We start from the raw sequence: 18,305 nt of genomic DNA on the forward strand, positions 1-18,305 counted from the left end.
GACTATGCTCAGAGTGTAGCCTCTCTGGTGACTATGCTCAGAGTGTAGCCTCTCTGGTGACTATGCTCCGAGTGTAGCCTCTCTGGTGACTATGCTCCGAGTGTAGCCTCTCTGGTGACTATGCTCCGAGTGTAGCCTCTCTGGTGACTATGCTCCGAGTGTAGCCTCTCTGGTGACTATGCTCCGAGTGTAGCCTCTCTGGTGACTATGCTCCGAGTGTAGCCTCTCTGGTGACTATGCTCCGAGTGTAGCCTCTCTGGTGACTATGCTCCGAGTGTAGCCTCTCTGGTGACTATGCTCCGAGTGTAGCCTCTCTGGTGACTATGCTCCGAGTGTAGCCTCTCTGGTGACTATGCTCCGAGTGTAGCCTCTCTGGTGACTATGCTCCGAGTGTAGCCTCTCTGGTGACTATGCTCCGAGTGTAGCCTCTCTGGTGACTATGCTCCGAGTGTAGCCTCTCTGGTGACTATGCTCCGAGTGTAGCCTCTCTGGTGACTATGCTCCGAGTGTAGCCTCTCTGGTGACTATGCTCCGAGTGTAGCCTCTCTGGTGACTATGCTCCGAGTGTAGCCTCTCTGGTGACTATGCTCAGAGTGTAGCGCCTCTGGTGACTATGCTCAGAGTGTAGCCTCTCTGGTGACTATGCTCAGAGTGTAGCCTCTCTGGTGACTATGCTCAGAGTGTAGCCTCTCTGGTGACTATGCTCAGAGTGTAGCCTCTCTGGTGACTATGCTCAGAGTGTAGCCTCTCTGGTGACTATGCTCAGAGTGTAGCCTCTCTGGTGACTATGCTCAGAGTGTAGCCTCTCTGGTGACTATGCTCAGAGTGTAGCCTCTCTGGTGACTATGCTCAGAGTGTAGCCTCTCTGGTGACTATGCTCAGAGTGTAGCCTCTCTGGTGACTATGCTCCGAGTGTAGCCTCTCTGGTGACTATGCTCCGAGTGTAGCCTCTCTGGTGACTATGCTCCGAGTGTAGCCTCTCTGGTGACTATGCTCCGAGTGTAGCCTCTCTGGTGACTATGCTCCGAGTGTAGCCTCTCTGGTGACTATGCTCCGAGTGTAGCCTCTCTGGTGACTATGCTCCGAGTGTAGCCTCTCTGGTGACTATGCTCCGAGTGTAGCCTCTCTGGTGACTATGCTCCGAGTGTAGCCTCTCTGGTGACTATGCTCCGAGTGTAGCCTCTCTGGTGACTATGCTCCGAGTGTAGCCTCTCTGGTGACTATGCTCCGAGTGTAGCCTCTCTGGTGACTATGCTCCGAGTGTAGCCTCTCTGGTGACTATGCTCCGAGTGTAGCCTCTCTGGTGACTATGCTCCGAGTGTAGCCTCTCTGGTGACTATGCTCCGAGTGTAGCCTCTCTGGTGACTATGCTCCGAGTGTAGCCTCTCTGGTGACTATGCTCCGAGTGTAGCCTCTCTGGTGACTATGCTCCGAGTGTAGCCTCTCTGGTGACTATGCTCCGAGTGTAGCCTCTCTGGTGACTATGCTCAGAGTGTAGCGCCTCTGGTGACTATGCTCAGAGTGTAGCGCCTCTGGTGACTATGCTCAGAGTGTAGCGCCTCTGGTGACTATGCTCAGAGTGTAGCGCCTCTGGTGACTATGCTCAGAGTGTAGCGCCTCTGGTGACTATGCTCAGAGTGTAGCGCCTCTGGTGACTATGCTCAGAGTGTAGCGCCTCTGGTGACTATGCTCAGAGTGTAGCGCCTCTGGTGACTATGCTCAGAGTGTAGCGCCTCTGGTGACTATGCTCAGAGTGTAGCCTCTGGTGACTATGCTCAGAGTGTAGCCTCTCTGGTGACTATGCTCAGAGTGTAGCCTCTCTGGTGACTATGCTCAGAGTGTAGCCTCTCTGGTGACTATGCTCAGAGTGTAGCCTCTCTGGTGACTATGCTCAGAGTGTAGCCTCTCTGGTGACTATGCTCAGAGTGTAGCCTCTCTGGTGACTATGCTCAGAGTGTAGCCTCTCTGGTGACTATGCTCAGAGTGTAGCCTCTCTGGTGACTATGCTCAGAGTGTAGCCTCTGGTGACTATGCTCAGAGTGTAGCCTCTCTGGGGACTATGCTCAGAGTGTAGCCTCTCTGGTGACTATGCTCAGAGTGTAGCCTCTCTGGTGACTATGCTCAGAGTGTAGCCTCTCTGGTGACTATGCTCAGAGTGTAGCCTCTCTGGTGACTATGCTCAGAGTGTAGCCTCTCTGGTGACTATGCTCAGAGTGTAGCGCCTCTGGTGACTATGCTCAGAGTGTAGCGCCTCTGGTGAGTATCGTGTCAGTGCCTCTGTTTTTGCTTGGTGTTGTATTTGTTGCTAGGCAGAGCTAATTGTTATTTTGTCCAGTAGGTGGCATTGGCCTTTTGTCAAGAGATTATAAACTCCTTGGTGTGGACCTTAGCGATATTTCTGCTCTGGACTCTGCATTGGACGATGCTGGATTGACATGGCTTTGTCCCACTCTAGTATTGGCTGAAGTCGTCCTTTGTTACATGGAACCTGAGCGGTACGTACGGATATTGATGTCTCTATATATCTTTATTGTTGTGTCTTTGTTGTCACCTTTCAGAAAGCACTGCGGCAAGTCATGGAATGTGACAGAGTCGGAGAGATCACAGGGGCTGCATCAGTCAGAGAGATCACAGGGGCTGCATCAGTCGGAGAGATCACAGGGGATGCATCAGACCTGGAGAGATCACTGGGGATGCGTCAGTCGGAGAGATCACAGGGGCTGCATCAGTCGGAGAGATCACAGGGGATGCATCAGACCTGGAGAGATCACTGGGGATGCATCAGACCTGGAGAGATCACTGGGGATGCGTCAGTCGGAGAGGTCACAGGGGATGCGTCAGTCGGAGAGATCACAGGGGATGCGTCAGTCGGAGAGATCACAGGGGATGCGTCAGTCGGAGAGATCACAGGGGATGCGTCAGTCGGAGAGATCACAGGGGATGCGTCAGTCGGAGAGATCACAGGGGATGCGTCAGTCGGAGAGATCACAGGGGATGCGTCAGTCGGAGAGATCACAGGGGATGCGTCAGTCGGAGAGATCACAGGGGATGCGTCAGTCGGAGAGATCACAGGGGATGCGTCAGTCGGAGAGATCACAGGGGATGCGTCAGTCGGAGAGATCACGGGATGCGTCAGTCGGAGAGATCACGGGATGCGTCAGTCGGAGAGATCACGGGATGCGTCAGTCGGAGAGATCACAGGGGATGCGTCAGTCGGAGAGATCACAGGGGATGCGTCAGTCGGAGAGATCACGGGATGCGTCAGAATCGGAGAGATCACGAGATGCATCAGAGACGGAGAGATCACATGGGATGCGTCAGAGCTGGAGAGATCACAGGGGATGCGTCAGTTGGAGAGATCACGGGATGCGTCGGAGAGATCACAGGGGAAGCGTCAGTCGAAGAGATCACAGGGGATGCGTCAGTTGGAGAGATCACAGGGGATGCCTCAGAGTCTAAGAGATCACGGGATACGTCAGTCTGAGTGAAACACGGGATGCATCAGAGACGGAGGGGACGCGTTTGTCAGAGAGATCACAGGGGATGAGTTTGTCAGAGAGATCACAGGGGATGCGTCTGTCGGAGAGATCACAGGGGATGCGCCTGTCGGAGAGATCACGGGATGCGTCTGTCAGAGAGATCACTGTGGATGCGTCTGTCAGAGAGATCACTGTGGATGCGTCAGTCGGAGAAAGACCACAGTGGATGCATCAGAGTCTGAGAGATCACGGGATGCATCAGAGTCGGAGAGATCACAGGAGATGCGTTTGTCAGAGAGATCACAGGGGATGCGTCTGTCGGAGAGATCACAGGGGATGCGCCTGTCGGAGAGATCACGGGATGCGTCTGTCGGAGAGATCACTGTGGATGCATCAGTCAGAGAGAGACCACAGGAGATGCATCAGAGTCTGAGAGATCACGGGATGCATCAGAGTCTGAGAGATCACCGGGGATGCGTCAGTCGGAGAGATCACCGGGGATGCGTCAGTCGGAGAGATCACCGGGGATGCGTCAGTCGGAGAGATCACCGGGGATGCGTCAGTCGGAGAGATCACCGGGGATGCGTCAGTCGGAGAGATCACCGGGGATGCGTCAGTCGGAGAGATCACCGGGGATGCGTCAGTCGGAGAGATCACAGGGGATGCATCAGTCGGAGAGATCACAGGGGATGCATCAGTCAAAGAGATCACAGGGGCTGCATCAGTCGGAGAGATCACAGGGGATGCATCAGACCTGGAGAGATCACCGGGGATGCGTCAGTCGGAGAGATAACCAGGGATGCGTCAGTCGGAGAGATAACCAGGGATGCGTCAGTCGGAGAGATCACCGGGGATGCGTCTGTCGGAGAGATCACAGGGGATGCGTCTGTCGGAGAGATCACAGGGGATGCTTCAGTCTGAGAGATCACAGGGGATGCGTCAGTCTGAGAGATCACAGGGGATGCGTCAGTCGGAGAGATCACAGGGGATGCGTCAGTCTGAGAGATTACAGGGGATGCGTCAGTCTGAGAGATCACAGGGGATGCGTCAGTCGGAGAGATCACAGGGGATGCGTCAGTCGGAGAGATCACAGGGGATGCGTCAGTCTGAGAGATCACGGGATGTTTCAGTTGGAGAGATCACAGGGGATGCATCAGTCAGAGAGATAACAAAGGATGCATCAGTCGGAGAGATGACAGGGGATGCATCAGAGTCTGAGAAATCACAGGGGATGCATCAGTTGGAGAGATTACAGGGGATGCATCAGTCGGAGAGATCACAGGGGTTGCGTCAGACCTGGAGAGATCACAGGGGATGCGTCAGACCTGGAGAGATCACAGGGGATGCGTCAGTCTGAGAGATTACAGGGGATGTGTCAGAGCTGGAGAGATCACGGGATGCGTCAGTCGGAGAGATCACCGGGGATGTGTGTCAGAGCTTGAGAGATCACAGGGGATGCGTCAGTTGGAGTGATCACAGGGGATGCGTCAGTTGGAGTGATCACAGGGGATGCGTCAGTTGGAGTGATCACAGGGGATGCGTTAGTCGGAGTGATCACAGGGGATGCGTCAGTCGGAGTGATCACGGGATGCGTCAGTCTGAGAGATCACAGGGAATGCATCAGAGACAGAGAGATCACAGTGGATTCGTCAGTCGGAGAGATCATAGGGAGTGCATCAAAGACAGAGATCACAGGAGATGTGCCAGAGTCGGAGAGATCACAGGGGATGCGTCAGTCGGAGAGATCACAGGGGATGCGTCAGTCGGAGAGATCACAGGGGATGCATCAGAGTCGGAGAGGTCACAGGGGATGCATCAGAGTCGGAGAGGTCACAGGGGATGCATCAGAGTCGGAGAGGTCACAGGGGATGCATCAGAGTCGGAGAGGTCACAGGGGATGCATCAGAGTCGGAGAGATCACAGGGGATGCATCAGAGTCGGAGAGATCACAGGGGATGCATCAGATCACAGAGGATGCGTCAAAGTATGAGAGATTACAGGGGATGTGTCAGATCACAGGGGATGCATCTGCGTTTGAGAGATCACAGGGGATGCATCAGTCGGAGAGATCACCGGGGATGCGTCAGTCTGAGAGATCACAGGAGATGCATCAGAATCGGAGAGACCACAGGGGATGTCTGTCAGAGCTGGAGAGATCGCAGGGGATGCGTCAGTTGGAGTGATAAAAGGGGATGCGTCAGTCGGAGTGATCACAGGGGATGCGTCAGTCGGAGTGATCATAGGGGATGCGTCAGTCGGAGAGATCATAGGGGATGCGTCAGTTGGAGAGATCATAGGGGATGCGTCAGTTGGAGAGATCACAGGGGATGCATCAGTCTCATAGATTACAAGGGATTCATCAGAGTCAGAGAGATCACAGGGGATGCGTCAGTTGGAGAGATCACAGGGGATTTGTCAGAATCGGAGAGATCACAGGGGATGCTTCAGTCTCATAGATTACAAGGTATGCATTAGTCGGAGAGATCACAGGGGATGCGTCAGTTGGAGAGATCACCGGGGATGCGTCAGTCTGAGAGGTCACGGGATGAGTTAGTCTAAGAGGTCACAGGGGATCCATCAGAGTCGGAGAGATCACAGGGGATGCGTCAGTCGGAGAGATCACAGGGGATGCGTCAGTCAGAGAGATCACAGGGGATGCGTCAGTTGGAGAGATCACCGGGGATGCGTCAGTCTGAGAGGTCACGGGATGAGTTAGTCTAAGAGGTCACAGGGGATGCATCAGTCGGAGAGATCACAGGGGATGCATCAGTCGGAGAGATCACAGGAGATGCGTCAGACCTGGAGAGATCACAGGGGATGCGTCAGTCTGAGAGATTACAGGGGATGTGTCAGAGCTGGGGAGATCACGGGATGCGTCAGAGTCTGAGAGATCACAGGGGATTTGTCAGAATCGGAGAGATTACAGGGGATGCATCAGTCGGAGAGATCACAGGGGATGCGTCAGACCTGGAGAGATCACAGGGGATGCGTCAGAGCTGGGGAGATCACGGGATGCGTCAGTCGGAGAGATCACAAGGGATGTGTGTCAGAGCTGGAGAGATCACGGGATGCGTCAGTTGGAGTGATCACAGGGGATGCGTCAGTCGGAGTGATCACGGGATGCGTCAGTCTGAGAGATCACAGGGAATGCATCAGAGACAGAGAGATCACAGTGGATTCGTCAGTCGGAGAGATCATAGGGAGTGCATCAGAGACAGAGATCACAGGGGATGCGTCAGTCAGAGAGATCACAGGGGATATGCCAGAGTCGGAAAGATCACAGGGGGTGTGTCAGAGTCGGAGAGATCACCGGTGATGCGTCAGTCGGAGAGATTACAGGGGATGCATCAGAGTCGGAGAGTTCACAGGGGATGCATCAGAGTCGGAGAGATCACAAGGGATGCATCCGATCACAGAGGATGCGTCAAAGTATGAGAGATTACAGGGGATGTGTCAGATCACTGAGATGCATCAGCGTTTGAGAGATCACAGGGGATGCATCAGTCGGAGAGATCACCGGGGATGCGTCAGTCTGAGAGATCACAGGAGATGCATCAGAGTCGGAGAGACCACAGGGGATGTCTGTCAGAGCTGGAGAGATCGCAGGGGATGCGTCAGTCGGAGTGATCACAGGGGATGCGTCAGACGGAGTGATCACAGGGGATGCGTCAGTCGGAGAGGTCATAGGGGATGTGGCAGTCGGAGAGATCACAGGGAATGCGTCAGTCGGAGAGATCACAGGGGATGCGTCAGTTGGAGAGATCACAGGGGATGCGTCAGTTGGAGAGATCACAGGGGATGTGGCAGTCGGAGAGATCACAGGGAATGCGTCAGTCGGAGAGATCACAGGGGATGCGTCAGTTGGAGAGATCACAGGGGATGCGTCAGTTGGAGAGATCACAGGGATGCGTCAGTCTGAGAGGTCACGGGATGAGTTAGTCTAAGAGGTCACAGGGGATGTATCAGAGTCGGAGAGATCACAGGGGATGCTTCAGTCTCTTAGATTACAAGGGATGGATCAGAGTCTGAGAGATCACAGGGGATGCGTCAGTCTGAGAGATCACAGGGGATGCGTCAGTCTGAGAGATCACAGGGGATGCGTCAGTCGGAGAGATCACAGGGGATGCGTCAGTCGGAGAGGTCACCGGGGATGCGTCAGTCTGAGAAGTCACCGGATGAGTTAGTCTGAGAGGTCACGGGATGCATCGGAGTCTGAGAGATTGCAGGGGATGTGTCAGAGCTGGAGAGATCACAGGGGATGTGTCAGAGCTGGAGAGATCACAGGGGATGCGTCAGCGTTTGAGAGATCACAGGGGATGCGTCAGCGTTTGAGAGATCACAGGGGATGCGTCAGCGTTTGAGAGATCACAGGGGATGCGTCAGTCGGAGAGATTACAGGGGATGCGTCAGTCGGAGAGATTACAGGGGATGCGTCAGACGGAGAGATTACAGGGGATGCGTCAGTCGGAGAGATCACAGGGGATTTGTCAGTCTCATAGATTACAGGGGATGTGTCAGATCACTGAGATGCATCAGCGTTTGAGAGATCACAGGGGATGCATCAGTCGGAGAGATCACCGGGGATGCGTCAGTCTGAGAGATCACAGGAGATGCATCAGAGTCGGAGAGACCACAGGGGATGTCTGTCAGAGCTGGAGAGATCGCATGGGATGCGTCAGTCGGAGTGATACAAGGGGATGCGTCAGTCGGAGTGATCACAGGGGATGCGTCAGTCGGAGTGATCACAGGGGATGCGTCAGTTGGAGAGGTCATAGGGGATGTGGCAGTCGGAGAGATCACAGGGAATGCGTCAGTCGGAGAGATCACAGGGAATGCGTCAGTCGGAGAGATCACAGGGGATGCGTCAGTTGGAGAGATCACAGGGAATGCGTCAGTCGGAGAGATCACAGGGGATGCGTCAGTTGGAGAGATCACAGTGGATGCGTCAGTTGGAGAGATCACAGTGGATGCGTCAGTTGGAGAGATCACAGGGGATGCGTCAGTTGGAGAGATCACAGGGGATGCGTCAGTCGGAGAGATTACAGGGGATGCGTCAGACGGAGAGATTACAGGGGATGCGTCAGTCGGAGAGATCACAGGGGATTTGTCAGAATCGGAGAGATCACAGGGGATGCATCAGTCTCATAGATTACAAGGGATGCATCAGAGTCGGAGAGATCACGGGGATGTGTCAGTCTCATAGATTACAAGGGATGCGTCAGTCGGAGAGATCACGGGATGCGTCAGTCCGAGAGATCACAGGGGATGTGTCAGTCGGAGAGATCACAGGGGATGCATCAGATTCTGAGAGTTCACAGGGGATGCGTCAGTTGGAGAGATCACAGGGGATGCGTCAGTCGGAAAGAGCACAGGGGATGCGTCTGAGCTGGAGAGATCACAGGGGATGCGTCAGTCTGAGAGATTACAGGGGATGTGTCAGAGCTGGGGAGATCACGGGATGGTCTGAGAGATCACAGGGGATTTGTCAGAATCAGAGAGATCACAGGCGATGCTTCAGTCTCATAGATTACAAGGTATGCATTAGAGTCGGAGAGATCACAGGGGATGCGTCAGTCGGAGAAATCACAGGGGATGCATCAGTCGGAGAGATCACAGGGGATGCATCAGATTCTGAGAGATCACAGGGGATGCGTCAGTTGGAGAGATCACCGGGGATGCGTCAGTCTGAGAGGTCACGGGATGAGTTAGTCTAAGAGGTCACAGGGGATGCATCAGAGTCGGAGAGATCACAGGGGATGCGTCAGTCGGAGAGATCACAGGGGATGCGTCAGTCGGAGAGATCACAGGGGATGCGTCAGTCGGAGAGATCACAGGGGATGCGTCAGTCGGAGAGATCACAGGGGATGCGTCAGTCGGAGAGATCACAGGGGATGCGTCAGTCGGAGAGATCACAGGGGATGCATCAGATTCTGAGAGATCACAGGGGATGCGTCAGTCGGAGAGATCACCGGGGATGCGTCAGTCGGAGAGATCACAGGGGATGCATCAGATTCTGAGAGGTCACAGGGGATGCATCAGTCGGAGAGATCACAGGGGATGCGTCAGTCCGAGAGATCACAGGGGATGTGTCAGTCCGAGAGATCACAGGGGATGCATCAGATTCTGAGAGTTCACAGGGGATGCGTCAGTTGGAGAGATCACTTGGGATGTGTGTCAGAGCTGGAGAGATCACAGGGGATGCGTCAGTTGGAGTGATCACAGGGGATGCGTCAGTCGGAGTGATCACGGGATGCGTCAGTCTGAGAGATCACAGGGAATGCATCAGAGACAGAGATCACAGTGGATTCGTCAGTCGGAGAGATCATAGGGAGTGCATCAGAGACAGAGATCACAGGGGATGGGTCAGTCAGAGAGATCACAGGGGATATGCCAGAGTCGGAAAGATCACAGGGGGTGTGTCAGAGTCGGAGAGATCACTGGTGATGCGTCAGTCGGAGAGATTACAGGGGATGCATCAGAGTCGGAGAGGTCACAAGGGATGCATCAGAGTCGGAGAGGTCACAGGGGATGCATCAGAGTCAGAGAGATCACAGGGGATGCATCCGATCACAGAGGATGCGTCAAAGTATGAGAGATTACAGGGGATGTGTCAGATCACTGAGATGCATCAGCGTTTGAGAGATCACAGGGGATGCATCAGTCGGAGAGATCACCGGGGATGCGTCAGTCTGAGAGATCACAGGAGATGCATCAGAGTCGGAGAGACCACAGGGGATGTCTGTCAGAGCTGGAGAGATCGCATGGGATGCGTCAGTCGGAGTGATAAAAGGGGATGCGTCAGTCGGAGTGATCACAGGGGATGCGTCAGTCGGAGTGATCACAGGGGATGCGTCAGTTGGAGAGGTCATAGGGGATGTGGCAGTCGGAGAGATCACAGGGAATGCGTCAGTCGGAGAGATCACAGGGGATGCGTCAGTCGGAGTGATCACAGGGGATGCGTCAGTCGGAGAGGTCATAGGGGATGTGGCAGTCGGAGAGATCACAGGGAATGCGTCAGTTGGAGAGATCACAGTGGATGCGTCAGTCGGAGAGATCACAGGGGATGCGTCAGTTGGAGAGATCACAGGGAATGCGTCAGTCGGAGAGATCACAGGGGATGCGTCAGTTGGAGAGATCACAGTGGATGCGTCAGTTGGAGAGATCACAGTGGATGCGTCAGTTGGAGAGATCACAGGGGATGCGTCAGTTGGAGAGATCACAGGGGATGCGTCAGTTGGAGAGATCACAGGGATGCGTCAGTCTGAGAGATCACAGGGGATTTGTCAGAGTCAGAGAGATCACAGGGGATGCGTCAGTTGGAGAGATCACAGGGGATGCGTCAGTCGGAGAGATCACAGGGGATGCATCAGATTCTGAGAGATCACAGGGGATGCGTCAGTCGGAGAGATCACAGGATGCATCAGATTCTGAGAGATCACCGAGGATGCGTCAGTCTGAGAGGTCACTGGATGAGTTAGTCTAAGAGGTCACAGGGGATGCGTCAGTCGGAGAGATCACAGGGGATGCGTCAGTCGGAGAGATCACAGGGGATGCGTCAGTCGGAGAGATCACAGGGGATGCGTCAGTCGGAGAGATCACAGGATGCATCAGATTCTGAGAGATCACCGGGGATGCGTCAGTCTGAGAGGTCAAGGGATGAGTTAGTCTGAGAGGTCACAGGGTATGCATCAGAGTCGGAGAGATTACAGGGGATGTGTCAGAGCTGGAGAGATCACAGGGTATGTGTCACAGCTGGAGAGATCACAGCGGATGCGTCAGTCGGAGAGATCACGGGATGCATCAGATTCTGAGAGAACACGGGATGCGTCAGTCGGAGAGATCACAGGGGATGCGTCAGTCAGAGAGATCACAGGGGATGCGTCAGTCAGAGAGATCACAGGGGGATGCGTCAGTCGGAGAGATCACAGGGGATTTGTCAGTCGGAGAGATCACAGGGGATTTGTCAGAATCAAAGAGATCACAGGGGATGTGTCAGTCTCATAGATTACAAGGGATGCATCAGAGTCGGAGAGATCACAGGGGATGTGTCAGTCTCATAGATTACAAGGGATGCGTCAGTCGGAGAGTTCACAGGGGATGCGTCAGTTGGAGAGATCAAAGGGGATGCATCACATTCTGAGAGATCACAGGGGATGCGTCAGTTGGAGAGATCACAGGGGATGCATCACATTCTGAGAGATCACAGGGGATGCGTCAGTTGGAGAGATCACCGGGGATGCGTCAGTCTGAGAGGTCACGGGATGAGTTAGTCTAAGAGGTCACAGGGGATGCATCAGAGTCGGAGAGATCACAGGGGATGCGTCAGTCGGAGAGATCACAGGGGATGCGTCAGTCGGAGAGATCACGGGATGCGTCAGTCGGAGAGATCACGGGATGCGTCAGTCGGAGAGATCACAGGGGATGCGTCAGTCTGAGAGGTCACGGGATGAGTTAGTCTGAGAGGTCACGGGATGCATCAGAGTCGGAGAGATTACAGGGGATGTGTCAGAGCTGGAGAGATCACAGGGTATGTGTCAGAGCTGGAGAGATCACAGGGGATGCGTCAGTCGGAGAGATCACAGAGGATGCGTCAGTCGGAGAGATCACGGGATGCATCAGATTCTGAGAGAACACGGGATGCGTCAGTCGGAGAGATCACAGGGGATGCGTCAGTCGGAGAGATCACAGGGGATGCGTCAGTCGGAGAGATCACAGGGGACGCATCAGTCGGAGAGATCACAGGGGATTTGTCAGTCGGAGAGATCACAGGGGATTTGTCAGTCTCATAGATTACAAGGGATGCATCAGAGTCGGAGAGATCACAGGGGACGCATCAGTCGGAGAGATCACAGGGGATTTGTCAGTCGGAGAGATCACAGGGGATGTGTCAGTCTCATAGATTACAGGGGATGTGTCAGATCACTGAGATGCATCAGCGTTTGAGAGATCACAGGGGATGCATCAGTCGGAGAGATCACCGGGGATGCGTCAGTCTGAGAGATCACAGGAGATGCATCAGAGTCGGAGAGACCACAGGGGATGTCTGTCAGAGCTGGAGAGATCGCATGGGATGCGTCAGTCGGAGTGATAAAAGGGGATGCGTCAGTCGGAGTGATCACAGGGGATGCGTCAGTCGGAGTGATCACAGGGGATGCGTCAGTTGGAGAGGTCATAGGGGATGTGGCAGTCGGAGAGATCACAGGGAATGCGTCAGTCGGAGAGATCACAGGGGATGCGTCAGTTGGAAAGATCACAGGGAATGCGTCAGTCGGAGAGATCACAGGGGATGCGTCAGTTGGAGAGATCACAGTGGATGCGTCAGTTGGAGAGATCACAGTGGATGCGTCAGTTGGAGAGATCACAGTGGATGCGTCAGTTGGAGAGATCACAGGGGATGCGTCAGTTGGAGAGATCACAGGGGATGCGTCAGTTGGAGAGATCACAGGGATGCGTCAGTCTGAGAGATCACAGGGGATTTGTCAGAGTCAGAGAGATCACAGGGGATGCGTCAGTTGGAGAGATCACAGGGGATGCGTCAGTCGGAGAGATCACAGGGGATGCATCAGATTCTGAGAGATCACAGGGGATGCGTCAGTCGGAGAGATCACAGGATGCATCAGATTCTGAGAGATCACCGGGGATGCGTCAGTCTGAGAGGTCACTGGATGAGTTAGTCTAAGAGGTCACAGGGGATGCGTCAGTTGGAGAGATCACAGGGGATGCGTCAGTCGGAGAGATCACAGGGGATGCGTCAGTCGGAGAGATCACAGGGGATGCGTCAGTCGGAGAGATCACAGGATGCATCAGATTCTGAGAGATCACCGGGGATGCGTCAGTCTGAGAGGTCAAGGGATGAGTTAGTCTGAGAGGTCACAGGGTATGCATCAGAGTCGGAGAGATTACAGGGGATGTGTCAGAGCTGGAGAGATCACAGGGTATGTGTCACAGCTGGAGAGATCACAGCGGATGCGTCAGTCGGAGAGATCACGGGATGCATCAGATTCTGAGAGAACACGGGATGCGTCAGTCGGAGAGATCACAGGGGATGCGTCAGTCAGAGAGATCACAGGGGGATGCGTCAGTCGGAGAGATCACAGGGGATTTGTCAGTCGGAGAGATCACAGGGGATTTGTCAGTCGGAGAGATCACAGGGGATTTGTCAGAATCAAAGAGATCACAGGGGATGTGTCAGTCTCATAGATTACAAGGGATGCATCAGAGTCGGAGAGATCACAGGGGATGTGTCAGTCTCATAGATTACAAGGGATGCGTCAGTCGGAGAGTTCACAGGGGATGCGTCAGTTGGAGAGATCAAAGGGGATGCATCACATTCTGAGAGATCACAGGGGATGCGTCAGTTGGAGAGATCACAGGGGATGCATCACATTCTGAGAGATCACAGGGGATGCGTCAGTTGGAGAGATCACCGGGGATGCGTCAGTCTGAGAGGTCACGGGATGAGTTAGTCTAAGAGGTCACAGGGGATGCATCAGAGTCGGAGAGATCACAGGGGATGCGTCAGTCGGAGAGATCACAGGGGATGCGTCAGTCGGAGAGATCACAGGGGATGCGTCAGTCGGAGAGATCACAGGGGATGCGTCAGTCTGAGAGGTCACGGGATGAGTTAGTCTGAGAGGTCACGGGATGCATCAGAGTCGGAGAGATTACAGGGGATGTGTCAGAGCTGGAGAGATCACAGGGTATGTGTCAGAGCTGGAGAGATCACAGGGGATGCGTCAGTCGGAGAGATCACAGAGGATGCGTCAGTCGGAGAGATCACGGGATGCATCAGATTCTGAGAGAACACGGGATGCGTCAGTCGGAGAGAACACGGGATGCGTCAGTCGGAGAGATCACAGGGGATGCGTCAGTCGGAGAGATCACAGGGGATGCGTCAGTCGGAGAGATCACAGGGGATGCGTCAGTCGGAGAGATCACAGGGAACGCATCAGTCGGAGAGATCACAGGGGATTTGTCAGTCGGAGAGATCACAGGGGATTTGTCAGTCTCATAGATTACAAGGGATGCGTCAGTCAGAGAGATCACTGGGGATGCGTCAGTCGGAGAGATCACAGGGGATGCGTCAGTCTGAGAGGTCACGGGATGAGTTAGTCTAAGAGGTCACAGGGGATGCATCAGAGTCGGAGAGATCACAGGGGATGCGTCAGTTGGAGAGATCACAGGGGATTTGTCAGAGTCGGAGAGATCACAGGGGATGCTTCAGTCTCATAGATTACAAGGGATGCATTAGTCGGAGAGATCATGGGGGATGCGATAGTCGGAGAGATCACAGGTAATTCGTCAGTCGGAGAGATCACGGGATGCGTCAGTCTCTTAGATTACAAGGGATGGATCAGAGTCTGAGAGATCACAGGGGATGCGTCAGTCTGAGAGATCACAGGGGATGCGTCAGTCGGAGAGATCACAGGATTTTTCAGAATCGGAGAGATCACAGTACATTTGTCAGAGTCGGAGAGATCACAGGGGATGTGTCAGTTGGAGAGATCACAGAGGATGCATCAGTTGGAGCGATCACAGGAGATGTGTCAGTCGGAGAGATCACAGGGGATTCGTCAGTCGGAGAGATTACAGGGGATGCGTCAGACGGAGAGATTACAGGGGATGCGTCAGTCGGAGAGATCACAGGGGATTTGTCAGAATCGGAGAGATCACAGGGGATGCATCAGTCTCATAGATTACAAGGGATGCATCAGAGTCGGAGAGATCACGGGGATGTGTCAGTCTCATAGATTACAAGGGATGCGTCAGTCGGAGAGATCACAGGGGATGCGTCAGTCCGAGAGATCACAGGGGATGTGTCATTCGGAGAGATCACAGGGGATGCATCAGATTCTGAGAGTTCACAGGGGATGCGTCAGTTGGAGAGATCACAGGGGATGCGTCAGTCGGAAAGAGCACGGGGGATGCGTCTGAGCTGGAGAGATCACAGGGGATGCGTCAGTCGGAGAGATCACAGGGGATGCGTCAGTTGGAGAGATCAGAGGTTGTGTCAGTCGGAGAGATCACAGAGGATGCTTCAGAGTCTGAGAGATCACAGGGGATGCATCAGAGTCTGAGAGATCACAGGGGATGCATCAGAGTCTGAGAGATCACAGGGGATGCATCAGAGTCTGAGAGATCACAGGGGATGCATCAGAGTCTGAGAGATCACAGGGGATGCATCAGAGTCTGAGAGATCACAGGAGATGCATCGGTTTCTGAGAGATCACAGGGGATGCGTCAGTCTTAGAGATCACAGGGGATGCGTAAGTCAGAGAGATCAGGGGGGATGCATCAGATTCTGAGAGCTCACAGGGGATGCATCAGTTGGAGAGATCACCGGGGATGCGTCATTCTGAGAGGTCACAGGGGATGAGTTAGTCTGAGAGATCACAGGGGATGCATCAGAGTCTGAGAGGTCACAGGGGATGTATCAGAGTCTGAGAGATCACAGGGGATGCGTCAGAGTCTTGAGAGATCACAGGGGATGCATCAGAGTCTGAGTGATCACAGGGGATGCATCAGAGTCTGAGAGATCACAGGGGGTGCATCAGAGTCTGAGAGATCACAGGGGATGCATCAGATTCTGAGAGATCACAGGGGATGCATCAGAGTCTGAGAGATCACAGGGGATGCATCAGAGTCTGAGAGATCACAGGGGGTGCATTAGAGTCTGAGAGATCACAGGGGGTGCATCAGAGTTTGAGAGATCACAGGGGGTGCATCAGAGTCTGAGAGATCACAGGGGATGCATCAGTCTTGAGAGATCACAGGGGATGCGTCAGTCGGAGAGATCACAGGGGATGCGTCAGTCTGAGAGGTCACGGGATGAGTTAGTCTGAGAGGTCACAGGGGATGCATCGGAGTCTGAGAGATTACAGGGGATGTGTCAGAACTGGAGAGATCACAGGGAATGCGTCAGTCGGAGAGAGCACAGGGGATGCGTCAGAGCTGGAGAGATCACCGGGAAAGGGCCGGTATGAGAGATCGCAGGGGATGCATCAGATTCTGAGAGATCGCAGGGGATGCGTCAGTCTGAGAGATCACAGGGGATGCATCAGATTCTGAGAGATCACAGGGGATGCATCAGATTCTGAGAGATCACAGGGGAGGCGTCAGTTGGAGAGATCACAGGGGATGCTTCTGTCGGAGAGATCATGGGATTTGTCAGAGTCGGAGAGATCACGGGATTTGTCAGAGTCGGAGAGATCACGGGATTTGTCAGAGTCGGAGAGATCACGGGATTTGTCAGAGTCGGAGAGATCACAGGGGATTTGTAAGAATCGGAGAGATCACAGGGGATGCATCAGTCTCATAATTACAAGGGATGCATCAGAGTCGAAGAGATCACAGGGGATGCGTCAGTCGGAGAGATCACAGGGGATGCGTCAGTCGGAGAGATCACAGGGGATGCGTCAGTCGGAAATATCAAAGGGGATTTGTCAGTTGGAGAGATCACAGGGGATTTGTCAGAATCGGAGAGATCATGGGATGTGTCAGTCTCATAGATTCCAAGGGATGCATCAGAGTTGGAGAGATCACAGCGGATGCGTCGGTTGGAGAGATCACAGGGGATGCGTCGGTTGGAGAAATCACAGGGGATTTGTCAGTCGGAGAGATCACAGGGGATGCGTCAGTCGGAGAGATCACAGGGGATTTGTCAGTCGGAGAGATCACAGGGGATTTGTCAGTCGGAGAGATCACAGGGGATTTGTCAGAATCGGAGAGATCACGGGATGTGTCAGTCTCGTAGATTACAAGGGATGCGTCATTCGGAGAGATCACAGGGGATGCGTCAGTCGGAGAGATCACAGGGGATGCATCAGATTCTGAGAGATCACAGGGGATGCGTCAGTTGGAGAGATCACAGGGGATGCGTCAGTTGAAGAGATCACCGGGGATGCGTCAGTCTGAGAGGTGACAGGATGAGTTAGTCTGAGAGGTCACAGGGGATGCATCGGAGTCTGAGAGATTACAGGAGATGTGTCAGAGCTGGAGAGATCACAGGGGATGCGTCATTCCGAGAGATCACAGAGGATGCGTCTGAGCTGGAGAGATCACAGGGGATGCGTCAGTCGGAGAGATCACAGGGGATGCGTCAGTCGGAGAGATCACAGAGGATGCGTCAGTCGGAGAGATCAGAGGATGCATCAGAGTCTGAGAGATCACAGGAGATGCATCGGTTTCTGAGAGATCACAGGGGATGCGTCAGTCGGATAGATCACGGGATGCATCAGAGTTGGAGTGATCACAGGGGATGTGTCAGTCTGAGAGATCACAGGGGTTGCGTAAGTCGGAGAGATCACGGGGGATGCATCAGAGTCTTGAGAGATCACAGGGGATGCATCAGAGTCTTGAGAGATCACAGGGGATGCATCAGAGTCTTGAGAGATCACAGGGGATGCATCAGATTCTGAGAGGACACAGGAGATGCATCATTCTGAGAGGTCACAGGAGATGCGTCAGTCTGAGAGGTCACGGGGATACGTTGGAGGCTAAGAGATCACAGGGGATGCATCAGAGTTGGAGAGATCACTGGATGCGTCAGAATCTCATAGATTACAGGGGATGCGTCAGTCGGAAAGAGCACCGGGGATGCATCAGAGTCGGAGAGATCACGGGATGCGTCAGTCGGAGAGATCACGGGATGCGTCAGTCGGAGAGATCACGGGATGCGTCAGTCGGAGAGATCACAGGGGATGCGTCAGTCGGAAAGATCACAGGGGATGCATCAGAGTAGGAGAGATCACAGGGGAAACGTCAGTCGGAGAGATCACAGGGGAATCGTCAGTCTTGAGAGATCACAGAGGATGCTTCAGTCGGAGA

General features: G+C 54.0%; 1 protein-coding gene across 5 annotated transcripts in view; it reads left to right on the top strand.

Moving 5' to 3' along the window:
* Window positions 1–18,305, top strand: part of LCMT2 (leucine carboxyl methyltransferase 2) — a 240,741-nt gene that overhangs the window by 22,592 nt on the left and 199,844 nt on the right. For 4 of the 5 annotated variants that reach the window (XM_068266444.1, XM_068266443.1, XM_068266446.1 and 1 more), the window contains exon 6: window positions 2,336–2,495. In XM_068266444.1, the coding sequence (XP_068122545.1) occupies window positions 2,336–2,495 (160 nt within the window). The remainder of the gene's footprint in view (window positions 1–2,335; window positions 2,496–18,305) is intronic. The other variant, XM_068266445.1, reaches the window with a different exon arrangement.

The sequence above is a fragment of the Hyperolius riggenbachi genome, chromosome 2 (assembly GCF_040937935.1).
Source record: "Hyperolius riggenbachi isolate aHypRig1 chromosome 2, aHypRig1.pri, whole genome shotgun sequence".
NCBI classification, from domain to species: Eukaryota; Metazoa; Chordata; class Amphibia; order Anura; family Hyperoliidae; genus Hyperolius; species Hyperolius riggenbachi.